The sequence below is a fragment of the Sitophilus oryzae genome, unplaced genomic scaffold (genome assembly GCF_002938485.1).
Source record: "Sitophilus oryzae breed Bouriz unplaced genomic scaffold, Soryzae_2.0 scaffold_125_pilon_pilon, whole genome shotgun sequence".
Classification (NCBI taxonomy): Eukaryota; Metazoa; Arthropoda; class Insecta; order Coleoptera; family Curculionidae; genus Sitophilus; species Sitophilus oryzae.
In genome coordinates, this window is record NW_022145904.1 from 876,636 (window position 1) to 897,874 (window position 21,239).

Sequence of the window (21,239 nt, forward strand, 5' to 3'; positions counted from 1 at the left end):
CTAGCCTGAAAACCATAATCTCAATGCAGGCATGTTTAATTGTTTCTGCAAGTTTGAAACGCGATTATTCGGAAACCCCTGAACAAAAAGCAACAAAGTAGGATACCACTGAAAAGAGAATTAAACGTCCTTTAAAACGATGTGCCACTTGACTACCATTCCCATTAAAGATTGTAAGGGTGACATCTACCCCTCATAGGGGGTTAAAAGAAAAAGGCTAAAAATATTAATTTAAAGTGTCCCCCTTACAAATAAAATTGACATGTCTTTCCGATTTTTCATATTTTTAACTGCAAGAAAGATAGTAAGGATGGGAAGTTTTAAAATCGATACACTGTATTTAGAGTTGTGCGATATATTTGTATGGCATGAACTCCAATGGCATACCATTGGCGGGAAATTTGAAACTCTATCATATCTTCTGTGGGGCAAATGACCTATTTTTTCGTGGGGCAAAAATCCGCGTATACTTTTGCCCGACCTAATCAAAGAAACATCAAAAACTAAATCGAAGAAACATGGCCAGAAAAACATTAATGAAAGTCTTCGGAGACGTAATTCTAAAAGAAACAATGAAGATAAAGAAAATAATAAACACCAAAGTTCCGAAAAAAAAACACGAACAAGAATTTTCTGTCCTGCTTGTGGAGAAAAACACACGATCCACCAATAGAAGACTGGATAGAATGTGGGAATTGTTCCAGATGGTGGCATGAACAATGTACAGACTATGAAAATAACGGCTCTTTTATTTGTGATTTTTGTGTATAATATTAGTAAATATTGTGTATAATATACGTAAAAAAGGTCGTAAATGTATATTTTTTTACTCAGTAGTTTTATACAGGTACGGACGAAAAGTTATTACTCTTCAAACCAGGTAAAAAAAAGTAGGTGGCGCCCTCTACAAGTAGGAATTATATTGACATTAAAATCAAATTTCTCATGTCAAAAAACAATTAGACCCCAATTTTCATCCAAATATTGACGTGACTTCATAGATTATTTGGAAAAATCGAAAATAAAAATGAAACTTCTACACCCTGTATCTCCGGAACTAAGCATTTTAGGATATACATTTACACGAACTTTTTTACATATTTTTATCTGCAGAATATTGTTACGTTTTTCGTCGGTTCCGTGTGGATAGAAAGTCACAATTTATTTAAACACTATTTATTTAACACTAATTAACAAAAACAATAACGATAAAGACTTATAGAACTATTTACAAACGATTTATAACTAAGAATTTATTTTGAATTTTAGCGCGTCAACTGCACTGTTATATTTATAACTGCCCCCTCTAGGCCACTGCCGCCGGCTTTTATACCGACAGGTAAAAGAAATCTAGAATAGTCCAAAGATCGTTAGGCGCATAGAGAAGGTTTTCGCGGAGCACCCTGTATATTACTATATTTTTTTTCAATTTAAGAAAAATAATCAAAATCTAACATTTCAAATTCATACTAATAGCGCCTGTCGTCACGTCACTTATGCATTTACATTGGCAAGTACCAAACACTGCCATCAGAAAGCACTTAACTAACTTACTGGTACTGTAGTTCTATTGATACTGTACCAGTTAATAGTCATACTAACTTAATGCTACATGATTAATCTCAATATTTAATGAATTTACATAAAACGTAAAATTACGATATCGGCAGAGTATTGGGTACGTTCAGAATAATATTCACTAGTGACGCCCCCTGTTACTTATCCCGTCAAATGCGCATAAATAACATCATAATATGAGACGCATTTTTAAAAGAGCGATTATGTAGAATTTGACTTGCTGTTAATATCTGAATTGTACCCTGAATCTCGATGCACACCTTTTTTAAATATATCTTTATCTAACTGAATAGGATTAATCAGTCCTATTTAGTTTACAGTTGTTGATATTTACTTTAATGTATCTTACCTTGCACATGCCCAAATTATCCAACAGATTTTTACTCTGCTCCAACGCTATACTAGTAACTTCGTTGCTGTCCGAGTACTCCAGCAGATGCACCGAATTCGAATATAATCCCACTTTAGCCTGTCTGACGTACCTAGCCGCTCGACAGAGGGCGTTCGCGGTGCTGGGAACGAACACCAGCTGATCGCGCACGAGCTCGAGCAGATTGTTCGGTAACGAATCGAGCTGTTCACGATCGACCATCGATTCGGACTTGATGCTGTTCAAAGATGCGAGGTAACTGACTAGTGAGGCCTTCTTTCGTTCGCCCGGGTCTTCGGCAATACCTGGAAGTAACATTAAGCCTTAAGATTCATTCGGGACATCAAAATTAGTAAAATTAATTAGTGGTTTCCATTAGCGTAGAAATTTCTACCTCTTATTTCAATGTAAAGCTTCATTCAGAACCTCGAAATTAGTGTAATAAATTATTGGTTTTAATTAACGTAGAAGTTTGTTCCTCTAATTTTAATGTAAGTATTTGGAACGTAAAAATTAGTAGCAGTAATTTTCAATTAGTAGAAAAAGTTAACACAAACTTTTAACATTTTCCATAATTTGGCCTTTGATTATCATCTGTCAAAAGAAATTGTGGTTATAAATGAAAAGTTTATAAGCATATTTTTATTGTTTTATAAGCTAATTTTGAGCTAATTATTATTAGACTTCTCTAATGGATACTGACTATACTTTGTTTTTTTCTCAGGTAAGATTTGACTCGATAGACAATGACAAGAAAAAAAGTAGATGGACGTCACTAAATTCACTAAAAAAAGTTTCTAATATTTTTTAACTATGGATAGGTTTATACCGTGCTGGCAACTGTTACTTTTGGGTCGGCATTTACATGTGTGGAAGTAAATCGCATAGGGATCTTATTAAGTCGGAGTGAAAAAGGAGTTGCCGATACGCCTTTCCCTATCAAGTATAGTAAAATCACGATCGCAAACCGCTTATTTTTAAAAGGCTTTTTTTTCAAGAGATAACTAGATAAAATCATTAGGTTTGTAATGTCTCTGAGAATCTGAAATGGAATTATAAGGATATCGTTAGGCTGTTATTTTTTTTATTACGAGAAAACGTCAGTAATCGCGATAATTTAAAAACTCAACTTTTTAACTAGGCCATAACTCTAGAACCACTTTAGATATTGAAACTTTTTGTATTTTCAATCGGATATTTTACAATATGTTTACATAAGAAAAATTCGATAAGGTTGTTTTTTCCATTCAAAAATTGTAAACAATCCATCCATTTACTTTTAGAGCATAGCAATTTTCAGCAATCATGTAATTTTTTTATTGATAAAGATTTTCACATACTGTCTACAAAGAAAATACAGCAGAAATATTAACAAAGTTCTTGAAAAACTACAATCTATTATTTCTAATAGATTTCGAGATATCGATTTTTGAATTCAGAGTTCTAATAGCGCGACCACTATCGAACACCCACTCAATTCCACGTATTTTTACCAAAAATGCAAGTGTTTCTACGTGCTTGCACTTAAAAAAAATTAAGCTATAGGGAAAATTACAACGACTCGGTAATAAATAAACAAATCAAGTATCACGAGACGTAATTAAATCGTGAAGCTGAACGCATGACGTACACCTTTCCCTAGAACTTTAAGTACTGACAGAGGTATTGATTGGGTCAACCGGTCAACTGTGACAAATCTGCTATATCCTCTTCCATGTCTCTTAGCGCTGTGCACAGTTTCTCGGTTTATTTCATACGTTTGGCAACGTGTTTACTGTCCTCTCTTTGTTCAGTACATTATAAACGCATTGTACTCTTCTTACATACGGAAATCTCGACCCAAGACTAACCTTTGCCAGCCCTTAGTATATAAATCCGTCATAGCGTCGTCTCTTGTTGTTTTTAACCAGTTTTGTTGGTTTATTTAAAAAATGACAGATCATATTTCAATATTATTGGTTTGATGGAACGGTGAACGACAAACGGACGCCGACGCGTATGAACTCGACTTAAAATTTTGAGAGTTGTCAAACTCTTGCCAAATTATAGATTATAATTTTGTGTCAAATTATGTCAAATAAAAATGATAAATATTTTGCATTTTGGACTATTATTACGTGTATTTCGTGTATTTTAAAATTTAAAGTGGAGGAAAATCGAAGGAAAATTAACTGTTGACAGACCATAATTTCGAGGTTCTGAATTTAAAAATTAGTGTTTTTGAAACAAGGTAGAAAATATGATGTGTCCTTAGAATACAGTCGAGAGTTGATATAAAAAATACTCATTTTTTAACAAGTATAACAACATACCTGTAATTTCCATTTCGTCTTCATAGAAAAGTCCGCTGCCATATGCAAGTCGTCTATTGGCTACCGCCGAGAACCCACATTTACACCTAACTTGCTCCTCATCTGAAGTACCATGATGTTGGGGAGAGAGCATTCCTCCATAGGGAGGCGGCTGCCCCATGCCGGGATAGGGACTGCTGGGCTGCGCACTAGCATGAATTTTGTCACTTTGTGAATTCAAGAGATAGATGCCAGCATCAGCCCCTCTGATGTTTCCGACAATCTGAAAATAAATATGTTATTTTCAGCCCATATTTCATTGTTAGAAATAAGAGAACTTTTCAAGCGAGTATCCCTAAGACATCTAACTTAGAGGAGACAAAACTATTCAAATTTTATCCCAATCACACACCGACTTCAACCAAAATCGATGATGACAAATTTCTGCGGATTTCGTTAGATCTACGGCTTGTGTTTTCAAATCAAAACATCATTTTTTTCATTTCCCAAAGCATTGAACTCTTATTTAGTAGACAAGGCTTTCTACGCCGTAAATGAATTATATTTTGAAAATCGAATTTGATCTTGTAAACACTGGTCTAATGTTTGCTATTGCTATATTTACTAATGACATTGAAATAAATTTATTTAGAGGTCATTGATATTTTACTATAAACTAACTAAATATTTTTAATACTATTTTTATTTTCTTGTTCTTTGACATTGTAAACATTTATAAATGTTTATTTTAAACAATAAGACTGACAATATTATTTGTATAATGTTTTGTATTATCTTTTGTTTGTGTACCTTGTTTTTTTACTTTGTTTGTTAGTTTACCTTTGTCTACAAATTGAAAAATTTTTTGACAATAAAGGTATTTATTTAGGTCGCGACCGTTGCAAGAATAGCGCCAAATAGTGTTTACATTGTCCTTATGGGCAATTTGCAATCTAAACTTGTTTCATTTATCTATGGGATTCATTCAATTTATGCTTAACAGAATGGCTTTGTAGTGTCTGTGAACGTTTGTGTTTTTCAACTAATATAGTATTTTTCTTTGCAAAAGAACTGTTTTAACTTTTTTAAATTATCTAAGATGGTTCTTAGAGGCATATGAGAGCGTCAAAATTAATAAATGTAAAGATAGTATGAACAGAGACTATGACCCAATTCCTTCAAGTTCTCTGTTCCTACTGCTCTAGTTGCGGTAACTAATTGTTACGCTCGGTTGGTTTTGACTTACTTGGCTAGTTTTTGCAACGCTCACTCAAAACCATCTGAGCGAGTACATAAACGCTCAATTCGTAGATATGAGTTTAGTTTTAATCATCTGCTGACGATGCTACTAACATGGTTAGCGAAAGTAAACCAGTGTAAAAGTCCAGTGGTAAAAGTAAAATTGTTTTGGTGTATTGTGGTGATTTAGTGTTTTATTTTGCTTATATAAAAGTATGATTGTAAACAAATAGTTTTACAAATGGATTGTTGTGTCTCCCCTTTATTTAGATGTCTTTGTAGTAACAACAATTTGCTATTTAACATTCGTATCTACCAACAAAAAAAAAAGTCAAAAAGTTATCTTCTTGTAAAAAACTATTTTGTTTCTAAAATTGATTTTCTCTATCTTCAAAATACAATAGTCCGACAACTTTCTTACCTTTCCATCTGCGTTACACACGCACAAAGTACAACTGTCGAAGTTATGATCCCTAAAGATGTTGAAGGCAGTATCAGTTAGGAGAATGTTGAGCACTAACGAACTTGCTTCTGGCGTTCGATGATTAGCTTGCGGCGTAGATACTGGCTCGACAGAATTCAGGTTTTTATTCAGATACGACGAGGCATTAGAGTTCGCTGGAGAAGGTAACTCGTATGGAGGTGGAGGAGGCCTAAAACCTATAAAAAATCGTTTTTATATGTCGAAAAGGTTAGGAATTTAGCAGGGTCAAGTGGTGAAAAATGAGATATTTTTCAAAACTTTTTGTTTTTACTTAGTTACATCCATAAACTTAAAATAAAATATAGACTACACTATTTACATCTAAACGCAGTCAAACAATCATTTTTGTACACGTATTTACATCTGGGTACAGTCGACCGCAGCCGACCGAGCCTTCCAAATCCAGCCTATGTTGTCACGTCTTTAATATTATGAATATTTTTTTTCTTATTATACACATATATTGAGGTATTAATACTGCATTTTAATAAAGTAGGTTTTAATATTACATTGATGTATTAAATAGTCCTTATACTACTAATATATTATACTACTAAATTATAAGTCGGATACTATTAAAAAAGGAAAAATTCTTTACAATATGGCAACACCGATTAGACACGAGGTTGCCTATTCATTCATTTATTATCTTGTAGTACGCATTGCACGTGTGTACTAAATCTTTGTTGCCGCTATGTCTCTGGCTCTATTATCGCATTTTCTTAGTTTGTAGTCCAAGGTACATTCAGGCTGAGAGCGTCGAGCGTCGCGTCGCGTTTGCGTCGCTTCCGCGTGTCTAAATGGAATCAATTCACTTTACTTAAATTAGACCGTTCAGGCAGACAGCGTCGCGTTTGGCGTTGCGCTAGCGTCCGCTGAGCGTCGGGGGTCGTTCAATGGGGCGGACGCGACGCCCTCAGACGAATGAACCTTTAGGAGGTTATTTTATTTACTTTTTCTACTCAAGAAATAATTATAACCCTGTTATTATACATAATGTTTTTATTAAAAATATATTCCGGTTTATTCTAAAACTATCTTCAGAATCTAAAATAACATACAAGAATTTTAAAATGATATTACATTATGAAACAACATTTTTTAATATACCGGGTGCGTCTCAAAAGGGGCTCACCCCTATAACTTTTTTATTTTTTCAGATACAAAATTGAGATTTGGTATGTTAATATATGACATAAATTAGGATTGATTGACGTATTCAATTGTTTTCTGCCACTTCCTGTTTCGCCGGAAATGACGACAACCTTTGATTTTTAAATGGTACCCTCGGTTTTTTTGTTGCTTTATTCGATAGAAAATGATACTCTGAATAGAATGACATATCATATGTCAACTTTTACATTTTCGAATATGGTTTATTAAAAATTGCAACATGCGATTCATAACGACAATTTGACTCGGAATCCAAGTGTGTGGTACCAAATTATTCGTAAAAAAATCTTTTTCCAAATATGCTAATGAGCCACCCTCGTTCCATTTAAAAATATTGAGATATGATTAAAAATATGATTTGGGCATCTTTTAACCAGCCAGGACAAGACACGAATACCATTAGACGATCAAATCTATTTTCCAAGGCTCCTAGATGAAAAATTAGTGTTTTTAACACAGAGGGCACTCTAGATTGAAATTTAAAATTCAATTTTGTTTTAAGCAAAAATGTCAAAAATTGATATATGATATGTCATTCTATTCAGAATGTCATTTTCTATCGAATGAAGTAAAAAAATACCGAGGGTGCCATGTAAAAAATCAAAAGTTGTAGTCATTTCAGGCTAAACCGAAAGTGACAGAAAACAATTGAATACGTCAATCAATCCTAATTTATGTCATATACTAACATACCAAATCTCGTTTTTTTATCTGTAAAAATAAAAAAGTTATAGGCATGAGCCACTTTTGAGACGCACCATTATAAAACATAGAATAAACATAAAATCGAGCATAAAATGAACAAAAAATCGAGAAAGTTAGAAAAATACAATTTTTACAAAATAAATCTGATTTTGCTATATCAGAATATATCCATCGAACTTGTAATCCATCTGTGTGCGTTTCAAATTTATCCCTCCAAAAAATAGCTGCTCATACCAACAGGACTTAATTTAAACGGGCATGCTTTTCTAGATCATGTACTGTAACCTATCTACGCACGCGATGACAGGAGTCGAACGCTTACTTCTTCATACTGATTTCACCCAAAAAAAGTTTGATAGTCATTAAACCTCAAAACCAGACAGACAATGGATTTGTAATTTCAGTTTTTCCATGATTCATCACACAAAGATTACACAAATTAAAAGGATGACCTCTTAACAATTGTTGTTAAATGTTCCTAACAAGAAAACTGACCGAATATAAGTTTTCAGTAGTTTTATTTAAATGCCTCACTTTTACACCATATGACCCTAAGTTATTCTTACCTGGAGGATGTAAAGGACTAGGTGGAAATACCCCCGGACTTTGATGTAGATTATTGGGCACAGAGGGCGTTGGCGTTCGATTTCTGTTGTTCATGTTATTGGTACTGTTGTGGTTGCTATTATTACTATTACTATTGTTATTTGTAGCGTTCTGTTGGCTGTGGTTTTTACTATTTTCTAGATGCTGTATCCAGGAAGGTTTGTAAACACAATTGCTAGGAAGTTGTACGGGTTGCATTTGGCTGGGCAGATTGTTCAATGGGGCATACTTGCTGCTGCCGACCATTTTACAAATGGCTGGTGGTTTAAAAACGAAACTCCAGTCTTCTAAAATATAAAGATTTTTATGAAAATACATTACAAAGGCAAACGTTACGTCACAAGGTTAGAGTATGATATTTATTATAATATTTTACATCTTTTCTAATACTTTAAATTTTGTTATCTCTCTGGGTTAATCGAAGGGTTGTTTTTTACCTTAACTTTAAAACCCCCTGTACAATAATTTCGTGAGCAAATTTTCCTAATACATTTTTTTTAAATGCCTTGGTTATTTTTTAATGAACTTCCCACCGCAATTTTTTTCAATTATCATTACTTTTTGTTGTTATTTATTTTGTTATTACTAAATTATTTTTGATTAGAAGACCAGGCTACTAGTAACATAGCAAGTTGCCGGACGAATTTACGTTTACCCGTTTTGCGTTCGTACTCGAGATTCACTGCCGGCTAGTCGGCTAGTCGGCTGGTCAGGCAGTACGCAGTTGCAGTTCTGCTTGGACGGGTCGGTCATGACAGACTAGGAATACGACTCGAGGAGTGCCGAGTATTTATTATTTTCATTTTAAGTGTTTACTTTCACTTAAGGTAACATCTAAAATGAAAATACTTAAATATTTATTATTTGAGTGTGTTTACAAGCCAAAACTAAAAATAAATAAGTTCTCTAAACCCAAAAAAAAACTCAAAAAGACCATCTTCTTGTGCTAGACAGAAACCTAGGCGGTCGTAAAATCCCCGTCTGACATTGGCTAACATATTAGGGCTAATAGTTTGGAAAGCCCCTCGTATTTTTATTTGAAGCTCATCCAGATTATTAGCCCTAATATGACCATACACTTTGGATTTTACATAACCCCGCAAAAATAAGTCATTGGGAGAAAGATCTGGTGATCTAGCGGGCCACAAAATAGTTCCATATCCACTAATTAAACGGTTGGGAAAAGTATTGTTCAAATATTCGTGAACAATAATATGGGCATTGTAGGCAGGACAACCACCTCAGCAATTTGATTACTTGAAAACGTGGGATTTTGATCCGCGTCAGCACAAATGAACACTTGCTTTAACTCCTGTTCTTCATTAATCAACACATCAGGCTTTTTGTGTTTTTGTGGGAACACGCACCCATGCGTTTCAAAATTATTAATAACTCTTGATACAGTAGGTAAAGATGGAATTGGCCTGTCTACAAAAGTTTGTGGAGAATTGTTTGTATATCCCGATAAGACCTATTTTGGAAATACCATTTTACAATTTGAATTTTCTCACGAACTTCGTAAACATCCATTATTTTACTTAAAAAATAAATTTTACACGAGAACTGTCGCGAGAATCTATGTATTCGTTTTGGCTATTAAAACACGAATAAATACAAATTCTGAAACATTCTTATCACATATCTACCTATTTTTATTTTATCGCATTTTTTCGCCTGCTTTTTATCCGGCGGACGGGTATACGCTAATTCGTCCGGTTCTGCCTATGTTACTACTACGGTGGTCAGGTCTGTATACCACTATGAACTGTTCAGTATGTTCGACAGTTCTGAACCTTATAGACCACATTTGGGACAGCAAACAAGGGAGGCAATACAAATATTAGGTTATTTTTAAAAACTTTTGCTTGTATACTTGGTTATTACAGTTATGTTCTCTTTAATATCGTTAGTTCTGTTATTGTTATTAAAGTTTATTACAACCTAGCCAACTTAAACGTTTTTTTTTTCTTAATTTAGTATAAAGCATCTAATGTAGTGTCTATATGACATTACGATTACGACAATAGTCACCAAAGCTACATCATTATGTTAAAAAAATATCAAAAAGTAATGGTAATTAATAAAATTACAAATTGTTGGTGGCAAGTTCACTTCACCCTGAAAAATTAACCAAAGCATGAGTTGACCTGAGACAAAAATCAAAATGCTCAGAGGGCATGGTTCTAAGCGAAAAATAATATTTTAGACAAATTTCTATATTCTATATTCTATAAACAAAACTATTCCACTCAAAAAATAGATTAGAATATTAAGCAAATGGAAATCTTGAGGTAAATTCAAATTCTGTATTGTCTTTTTAAATGATTCAGAAACTTCAGCTTCATTCAGAAACTCGCAATTAGTGGTTTCAATTACACTTTACACTTTTTAGTTTACGATCATTCACAATATCTAAAAAACACAATTAAAATTAATAGAATATCCTAGCAACAGCTTGTGTTAGTCAGTTGTATATGGATACAACTCTCTATGGAGAGAAAGCCTAATATTTAGCTTCTAAACAATCAACTTTTGATTTCTAACCCACAATTTCTCTTGACGGAAGATAATCAAAGGCCAAAATGACATTTCTCGCAAATTTTGAAGTATAATTAGTGGAAAAGTTAAAAGTTTGATAACTTTGTCTACTCATTGAAAATGTCTACCACTAATTTTGACGTTCCGAATGCTTACATTGAAATTAAAAGAACAAACTTCTACGCTAATAGAAACCACTAATTTATTCCACTAATTGCGAGGTTCTGAATGAAGCTTAATACTGAAATGACTTAGTACCAATTTGTTAGGCGAACAACAAACAAAACATACCTATATTCTCCTCTTGTGGGCTCCCCATCATCGGATAAATCTCCTGCTTGAGCCTAACTATAGTCAAATCAGTATAGTCAGGCTGTACCAAGTCCGATTGGCCGCAAGGTGACGCGATGGGGTTATGTTCCAAACTGGGCGGCGTGGGAAACATTTTGCTCAATTCGGGCGGCATGCCCACGTTGGGACAGCCGCCCAAATTCGTTGTTCCGTACCCGGTGGAAAGCCGTTTGGTGGTGTCGTCGTGGTGAAGTAAGTGGTTGGTAGTGGGCCCCGCAGATCCCGGAGGCGTCTGTATTTGAATCTGTGGAAAGCACTGTGATAAGGAAAAAACAATTTGTATTAAAAAGCGTGAAGGAGTAGTTAAATGAAGAATTGGGAAGTTTTCGCTCTGTATTTCACGCAGTTTCGATGTTGATCGCATTGAAACAATATTAAAATCTTGACTTTGTCATAATATTTAAGCAATTTAGTTTTTAATAGTGCAGTTATTGAAACGATAAATACTCAGGTACGATGTTTGTGTGATGTGACACTGTTTCAAGTTGTAAAAATTAAGTGAAAAAGAACCCGAACTGAGCGTCGCTTTATGTCGTGACTAATAAAATTGTCAAAAAAATGTTAACACGTAAAGGAGTGTATGGCCAAAGAAACTATATATCACATTTCAGAAATCTGCCTGAGGCTTAGCCCAATCCTGTCGTGTTAAGCCACCCCCAGAGTTTGCAGAGCTTCAACATTTCAATAAAATAACGAGCAATTTGTTACAAATCTTAAAAATAAATTTGTTTAAAAATATGCTACAATACGAATATAGTATTAAACCTTTATCTTTAATTTCCTTTTTCACTTGTGTAAAAATACCTAGCCAGTTTTACCTCAAACGTTAAATGCCAAACGTTTATTTTGCTACTTTTTCGGACTAGTGAAATGGACTCTTAATAAATTCTATTCTAATTTCTACCTCAGTTATTATTACTAACATAAAAATGACTAATTGTACCTCACCAAAAAAAATATAGAAAATAGCAAGATTTTTAAGCAAATTTACTGGATATATTCTTGTGTACTTTAAAAATACTTACCGCTTCATCACTGCTCGTATAATCCGAGTTGTCAAAGATTTGGTCTAAGTCCTTCAAAGAGGGCTGCAAACTTTCATTCACAAATAAATTTTCTACTCTTTTATCTTTTGGCTCCTCTTTGATGGGCGGTGTCCTAGTAAAACCGTCTATTTTACAATTCGAGTTGTCACCATCGTCTCCAAATTCGTAAGGATCTCCCGGCCGCTTAACGCCGTGGGGTTGCAATATCGATTTTGAATCTGGATCCATCTAAAAGAGCATCAACAAAATGTTAAATATAAACACCAACAGTCACAGTTAATTTAAGTTACTATAACTTCATAGCAAATGATGCAACTACAATCACAGACAAAATTAATAATATAAAATTAATAAAATTATATTAGTTAAAGACAGTAAATCTAAAAAATCAGATCCTGGCACACCAATACGATAATTTTTCGTGTGGAAATTGCCAGGTTATTAAACTAGTTACATCAAAAATAAAGATAAATTCCTTTCGTGAAAGTTCGACATCAGCTTGAAAAAAAGCAATGGAATTAATAAATGCCGATTCATACCATAAAAAGTTATGCATAATGTGTAATGTTTGATTATTTTCATGGCATACAGGGGGGACATTTAATAAACATTGCATATAAGATGGTTTAGAAGAACGTGACGAGCTGGTCTAGAAGAACGTGAGCTCTTCGAAATCATCAAGAAGAGGAAAAAAACACTCAAGAGATGCTACACAGATGCTTGCATAATTTCAGGAAGCGGACAGTAATATACAAGAAAAAATCGCTGATAGACCAATAGGAGATATCGTGATACACTCTGACAGCTTGGCCGCTTTAAGAGGCATCACAATGCAATCAGTGAGATCGAAAACTGTGATGGACTGCCGAGAAGCACTGTCCTGGCTGCGTCAAGGCGGAGCTACTCTGTGCTGGGTGCCAAGTCACAGCAATGTGGTAGGCAACCAAGAAGCAGACAGACTCGCCAAAGAGGGGGCTAGAGGAGAGGCCGTGGCAGATGACCCACCACTTGTAACCAACAAGGCCAAGCAGCAAGAGACGTGGTAACACCGTGAGGACTGCGCTACAGCTCGAAGACTGTGGCCAGTGGTGATAGCGAAAAGACAAAATAACTACTAGAGCACAAAAAGACATTAAGTACCTAGTACGCATAATTGTAGGTGTCATCACTGGAAACTGCTCCACGGGGATAAACCTCGTGAGATGGAAGATTTATAGCAACAACAACATGGAAGATTTATAGCATAGAATGAGGAGAGAAAGAAGAAACCATAGAGCACCTGCTGGGCCACTGCCCGGCACTGGAATACCGACGCTTTAAAACTTTAGGGCAAGGTTTTTTGGAGGGACTAGAGGAAGCAGCAGAAGCGAACCTCAGCGACATCGGAAACTTTGCAAAAAGCTGGAAGTACTTTAACGCACAGAAAGAATGAGAGGAAGGTTTGGTACGACAATACAGGAGTATCGCAATGTGCACAAGGCCTCCGAGTGAGGGATCAAACATGATCCCAAACCCCAGCAACCTAACCTAAGGTATCTATTCTAATATCATTGAAGTAAAATATTGATAAAAATGACGATAAATATTAGTTGCAATTCTAAATATCAATAACATCAGCGGTAAACAAAATAAAGCTGGAATAAATTGACGAGACAAGTCTACCAAATTGTAGTACATATCCGTTTTCTGAAAAAAGAAATGAATTGCCATAAATTATCCCCTACAACAAATAAGAGTTTGGCAAACGAAAGACTGCATGACAGTGAGAGTTGTCTGTCATTTTAATACACAGGTAAATTGGATTTACCGTCATTTTTTGAACGTCGTTTTTCGCAATCTTCCCTGGCTCGTTGGACAGCGTTTATACAAAACTTTTAAGATAACCTTACATAAACATTAATTTTATATTATGTTATATCAAATCGCAGAGGCATCATTTTGAGACTCGTAAAATTGTACTCACATTAAAAGAAGTCTCTTGCTTAATATTTATATTACTAATATCATTGTTTTGACTAATGCCGTTGTGATGATACAGGGTGTATATATCCATTTTCCTATTTATCCTACTGTCTTTTCCGTCGGGTTTGAACCTTTTTACTGGATGGTTCAGCCATGCATTTTGAGTCGAGTAATCATATAACATGTCAAGGGTGTGTTCTTCTTCACCTAATGCCACTTCATACTCTAATGAATTAAAAAGACCAAGTTAAACATGTACCGGCTGAACTATTTATAATTAGTTTACCTTTGCTGCTCAAGAACGGCCTTTTTAAGGCTGTCAATCCCCCATTACCCTTCTCAGCGTCGTCTATCGATCTTCTGTCGTTGGTTTTGGCGTCTTGGTCAGTTTTAATACATGATGGACTACTGTTTGGACTTTCTATACTTTTTGGTGGCATCCGAACGCTATCTGGTGGCGTATGGGTTTTATCTACGCCTACTAACGGTGACTGATCAGATGTAGGTGGGTTAGGTGACAATGTTGGCATTGTAGCATCAGCTGGTGGAACCTGTTATAATATATAAACGTTAGTTGATACTCTGTGCATATCTAGCAAAAACACATAAATTAGTGAATACATTAGACTACTTCTTGGTCGTTCATTCAATGATTTGTGTTCATTTTTGAACGTCATCTGTCAAAATTGTTCCTTTACACTTCATTACTTTTTTCTGACTGTGTTAAAAATTTATATTAAAAAGTTAAATTACACACTTTGCACGAGAGACTAAAGTGTTACAATTAGGGTTATTAGTGTTTCCAATTTTCGGGATCGGTATCCCGTTTTGAAATCCCGGGATAAGAACCTATTATCTCGGGATCCCGGGATTGAGTATCAGAATGAGAAATTTAATCCAAAGTTGCTACATACCGATTTGGTCATTTTAGAAGTGTCGTTTGGGTTTTAACATGTAAGACAGTGATGTAGGCAGCTTAATGGAAAATCAAGTGTATTAAAAAGAGATAAAAGTTGGGTTGATACATTTCTTCTATGCAGTATTGTCGGATTTTGCATCAAAATTTCAAACCGCACAAGTAGGCGTTTATGGAAAATGTTGCATCTAGGGTTGGAACGTTATTTTTCACAATTAGTTACTTATTTTACTACAGATGTAATAGATTATATTTAGCTTAGATATATTATTTTCATTTCAGTAGTATACATAATAGTTTTTAAAATAGTTTTTTTTCTACACAAACGTTCCTACAAATGTTAAACCGGCAACACTGTATACCGCTTTTGATTGTGTCTCTCTATCTGTCAACTGATCATTTATATTATTCTCTGTCTTACACGTGAAAATCCAGACCGCACTTCGAAAATGACCAAATCGGTATGTATATCAAAAAGAAAATGAGACAAGAGCTTTATTAAAATAGACAAAACAAAGTAACATGCATATTTATACATAAAAAATACAGTTCTTGTTGAAAAAAATAGAGGAAACCTAATAACTTTTAAATATTAACGTTCCGCTTAGTATAAATAAAATATGATCTTTGAAAGACTAAAGTTTATAAAAAGTCGAATCATTTTAGATTAGGCATTAAAATTTTTCGAGATTTTCGGGGATAAACATGCACCGCGGGATTTGGGGTATGGAAACCCTACTTACCATATACATTTATATTTTATAAAAAATATAAATTGTATATTTTTTCAAAATACTTGCATCATGTTAACAAATGATCACTAAAAAACAGTACTCACTGAAGCAGGTTGTGAGTGAGGACCTGGCAATGGAGATGGAGCAACTGATGCAGGACTACCAACTGAATTAACTGTCAAACTTTCCTGAGTCCTCGGATACGAAGGCGGACCTCCTTGCGGCGTGTAAGAACCTCCAAGACATGTTCTGAAAAAGATATTTAAATTACTACTAGCAAAGCCTATGGGTTAGTTAAGCTTGTCTCTGGTCAATTAATTCCTTGTTTTACAGCTATTTACATTAATTCAATTTTATTTGTCAAAAAAACTTAACTTGAGAAAAAATAGTTTAAAAATACTTTGTTAAAGTCTTTTAAAAACCTTCTAACCCAAGTGCATAAAACATGTAACGGTTAAAAAGTTACCTGCAATGTAATTTCAAAAAAATCACAAACACTATTATGTATTTGCATCTAGTGTCAAATTGTTTTGTTTAAAACATGCTTGATAAGTAAATAATGAATGTGACGAAAAATGTATTAGTACATGATTTCATTAAAAAAAATAAAAGGAAATTTTATATAAAAAATAAAATACATCCTTCTTCTATCTCAGTTTTATAAATTTGAATATAAATATAATATATCAATAATAGAAATGTATTTTTTTCAAATTTTATACAAACAACACAAACCTCAATCAAATCTTGACAGCAAAAAAATCCTTTTACATACAAAATAAAATATTATTTTTTACAAATAATATTAAGATGTTAATGTAATGAATATGGTTGCCTGCCTCCAAGTGTGTGTAAAAATATGAAAAATTATTCTTATTATTCCCAAAGCCAAAAAAAAAGCGTGAAAATTAAAAGTCTTTTAGTTAAAAAACATACCCATAAAACCTTTACCACATAACACCTTTTTTCAGATTTTGATGTAGCAAAGTAGATAACTAATATCACTAATATAGTGGTATCAGATAAAGAAAAATTATATAAAACATAGTTTATATTAGTTTTTTGTGTTCTGATTAATAATAGCTTCCCCCTATGCATTGTTTATTATTCTATTTATATCCTGGCATGAATAATTAACTTTGTTGTAACATTTTTCTGATATTAAAAATATGGCAACAACCCTGAAATATATATTATTAATTCAAAGATTAATTAATTAGGTAAAGGCTATAATACGTCTCTTCACAAAAGGTACTGAGTTAAAATACACAGTACACTAAAGATACATAATGAAATAAAAAAAAATATCTGCTGAATTATGATCTTAAATGAAAAAAAAAACAATATGTATGTAACCAAAAGTAATTCAAAATAAAGGAAAAGCTATTATTGGAATAAAAAAATACACAAATAGTAATTATTATTATCCATTGTTTGTCCATGAATTGAATTAAAAATAGAAAAAAGTCAGCATAATACAGGGTGAGTTTCCTACGATGTTCTCTATGGCTATTTCGGAAACTACTGGAAATAAAGAGTCGGTTAAATGGGGAAAGAATTGCAATTTTCCTGGGGTCATAATAAAATTGTCCCTAATTCCATTATAAGCTATTTTAGACAAAAAGTTTTCAGATAAAATTTGTAGATAATCACACCCTTATTGAGACTGTGTTCTCCGTTTTTTTCTAAAGCCTGTCATTTTTGACATATGACACAAACATATGTTTTTTTAAATGGAAACCAAAGTTGGCCATGACTTCATAAAAAACGCCTCTTTTAAGCTTTATAGCGATATAAGCTATAATATGTTTTTTTTTTCAAAAAATTACTGAGTTATAGCCAATTCTTATCATTTTTAAACAATTTCATTTAGTTAGCCATGGAAACAAGTTCAATCGCCGTTGCTCTCAGAACTGTGAAGCTGTAATATTCAAACTTTGTAAATTAAAATAAACAAAAATTGTAAATATGAATTTTTGAAATGAAGAAAACGTGTAGATACTTGCGCATCAATAGAGCGGTTCCAACATGACCTCCCCCCATAATGAAAGAAATGTTATTATTCATATCTAATTATGCAAACTCAGGGATAGGATGCTAGGGATAGGGATAGGACATGTGCTTCCTCAATCACCTGACCTATCCATTTTAGATTTTTATGCGGTATGGTTAACAATAAGGTTTACAAAAGAACTTATGAATTAAGAGAGGCGCGGCGCGGCGGTACGAGAGAAGTTTAATTAAGTCGACCAGTCCTTCTGTGAGAATAGGTAGTAATTCAGTTTTAAAAAGATGCAAAACGATGGCGGATTTTTTGAACATTTTCTAAAATAACTTAAAGTGTATGTAGTGATATTATTTCTTTAAGTAGTTTGTGTAATGTAAATTGTAAGGAACCGTTTAGTAATATATTCTGAGTTTTTATAAGTTATAAATCATAACAGAATAAGAATACCACCGCAATCTAATTGAAATTAGTCAAGAGAGATAAGAATTGGCTATAACTAAATTTAACTTTTCTAACATGTCTTGAAAACCGTTCTCTAAAAAACGTTACACTCACCGGTCAACGTATCCTCGAAAATGAATGGTCAAGAAAAGTTGAACCAATAATCCTACACGCTTTTCTTCATTTGAAAAATTCATATTTACAATTTTTGCTTATTTTAAAGACGATTAAACCTTATTGTTTCCATGGCTAACTAAGTGAAATTGTTAAAAAATGATACGAATTGGCGCTTTTTATGAAGTCATGACCAACTATGGTTTCCATTTAAAAAAACATGTTTGTGTCATATGCCAAAAATGACGGGCTTTAGAAAAAAAAATGGAGGGCACAGTCTCATTAAGGATGTGATTATCTACAACTTTTATCTGTAAACTTTTTGTCTAAAATAGCTTATAATGGAAGTCCCTAATTCCATTATAAGCTAATAAAAATAATTTTTAAAATAGCCGAAATTTGTTATTTTCGAAATATCTAGTAAGCCATGAGAACTTTTTCAAAAATCTGAAAGGCGCATATTTATGACCCCAGAAAATTGCAATTCTTTCCCCATTTAACCGACTCTTTATTTCCAGTAGTTTCCGAAATAGCCATAGAGAACATCGTAGGAAACTCACCCTGTATATATGGTAAAATTTAGCCTGTAGACAAAAATATTTGCTACACATTTTATCTGCAGGGTGCGATAATATAAAAAAAACATAAAAACTGATTGGTTTTATATAACGGTTAAAAGAATGAAAAGTATAACTATTATCTGCTTTCATTTTTAAGAAATATGTAAAAATATAAAAATATCTTTTTTTTGTTGGTAAGAGTTGTTTAGAGAGAGATTAGCCTTATTAAAGCTCACTTAAAGTTCTAAATCAATTTTTTTAGGTCAGTAAAATCGTGTCCTCTCCAAACAAAGAATCCGAGACGAGAGGTTTTCATAATGTTGGATCACCCTGTATTAGTTGATGAAAGATTACTTTAACTTATTGAAACATTCTTCATTAAAAAAGGAATTTCTATAAACAATATTTCCTTGTAAATTTCAATCCATGAACAAAATAAAAACAATATAAACTATGATTAACTGGTCGTCTTAAGAAAAAAAATAGCACAACATTCACAAGAACAGTTCGATTGCATATTCGATGTAATCTTGTGCAGTGAGTAATAGAAAAAAAGTACAAATAACGATAGATTCCGATGTTACACAGCGTAGCGACAATGCCTCTGCGACGATTACATCAAAACCCATTGGAAACTTTCCACCGCCCCCACAGTTAACAATATTAGACAGTAGCACAATCTGCAGAGTGCGAGGCTTGTCGACCAACCTTGAGTCTGAGGGTTGGGGTTGGCTAGGTGCCTCCCCCGTCGCCCCTTGGGGCTGGAGGGGCGGTTCCGCCCCGGCGTTCAGCGATCGCCTGTGAAACGGAATACGGTTTTTTAGGAGTTTTTGAGGCTTCGGCGAACTGCCCGAACAAGTTGCAGAACTGGAACTTAGGTTGGCGTGAGATTGGGGCCACTTGGAGTTAGACGAGTAAAGATATCTTCTTGGCCTGGTTTCGGAAAAATTAAAAGATAAACAAAAATAACATAAAACTTATATAAGGATAGCTTTATGAAAAAAAAGTTAAAGAAAATTTAGTAACAAATAATAAATACAAATTAAAATAGTCTATTAAAAAATTTACCTAACACCAAAAAGAAACAAGAGATATTAATGTAAATATACTTTAGATTTTTATAAGTGTCAAAAATAATTAATTACTATCCTATAGTCTGTCTAACAAAAGAGTAGATGAGAGGAACATTTGTTTTCTGTCATTTTAATTCGAATGTAGTTTGTATTTTCTCAGTTTTTGGATTTCAAATCGTCTCTTTCTTCAATATGCGTACCTTTTAATGCAGTAACACAGACTCAAGTTACATTCAAAACATGACACTAAATGTAATTTTGAATCAAAATAATAGAGAGCAACTCTGTCATATATTTTTCGTCGGACTATACTGTTCAATATGAAATAAACGTTATTGTAGAGAGAGCATTGGTTTGTGAGAACTATATGTATTTGATAGCAAGTTATGACTTATTTACTTCCTTATTAGAGTCTAGTCAAAATCGTCCGAATTATGTAAAAAAAGTATCTTATAATTAATTATAAAAATAGCAAACCAAACCAAACCAAATCAAATTACAAAAATTGTTTTCTTCTATTATACAAATAACTTAATAACATATGATATCTGGAATGTTTTATATTTATTTATGCAATTACAGTAATCAGTGTTTGTAGGTACGTTTTTCTTTAAAACGAAATAAACATCAAATATTTTATTTTGATTTCAAAATTCTAACTGCAAATATTCATAATACCCAGTTTGTGTAATAAACATTTTCAAAACTTTTGGTTTTACCACAATGTTATAGGTTAGTTTTTGAAATGAAACTTCTTTAAGCGCGTTGGGAGTAAAAATTCAAAGCCGTGACACACGAGCTAGCGTCAGAAAAAGTGATAACGATCGAAGGTTACGACGGAGCGTCGTAACTTGGGCCCTATGTGAGCTAGGGGGATGAAATTCGTAATGTATCATCTTTTCATGATATTTTGACGATGTTTTGCGCACTATGAAACTCCATCATCAATGGCGAAAAATCGTCCGATTCAATGGGTCTTTTGAGCGTCATAACTCGGGCCTTATGTGAGCTAGGGGGCTGGAATGTAGATGGGGTTCATGATATTTTGAC

At 33.6% G+C, this 21,239-nt stretch overlaps 1 protein-coding gene across 5 annotated transcripts in view; it reads right to left on the reverse strand.

The window, feature by feature from the left end:
• LOC115874255 (mediator of RNA polymerase II transcription subunit 13) overlaps positions 1–21,239 on the reverse strand; it is a 166,286-nt gene that overhangs the window by 22,913 nt on the left and 122,134 nt on the right. For 2 of the 5 annotated variants that reach the window (XM_030889356.1, XM_030889354.1), the window contains exons 8-17: positions 19,825–20,049; positions 16,098–16,242; positions 14,630–14,894; positions 14,345–14,568; positions 12,361–12,609; positions 11,276–11,579; positions 8,407–8,733; positions 5,900–6,138; positions 4,261–4,522; positions 1,928–2,253 (exon numbers count right to left, since the gene is read on the reverse strand). In XM_030889356.1, the coding sequence (XP_030745216.1) occupies positions 1,928–2,253; positions 4,261–4,522; positions 5,900–6,138; positions 8,407–8,733; positions 11,276–11,579; positions 12,361–12,609; positions 14,345–14,568; positions 14,630–14,894; positions 16,098–16,242; positions 19,825–20,049 (2,566 nt within the window). Of the gene's footprint in view, positions 1–1,927; positions 2,254–4,260; positions 4,523–5,899; positions 6,139–8,406; positions 8,734–11,275; positions 11,592–12,360; positions 12,610–14,344; positions 14,569–14,629; positions 14,895–16,097; positions 16,243–19,824; positions 20,050–21,239 lie in introns of all 5 variants that reach the window. The other 3 variants (XM_030889352.1, XM_030889353.1, XM_030889355.1) reach the window with 2 other exon arrangements.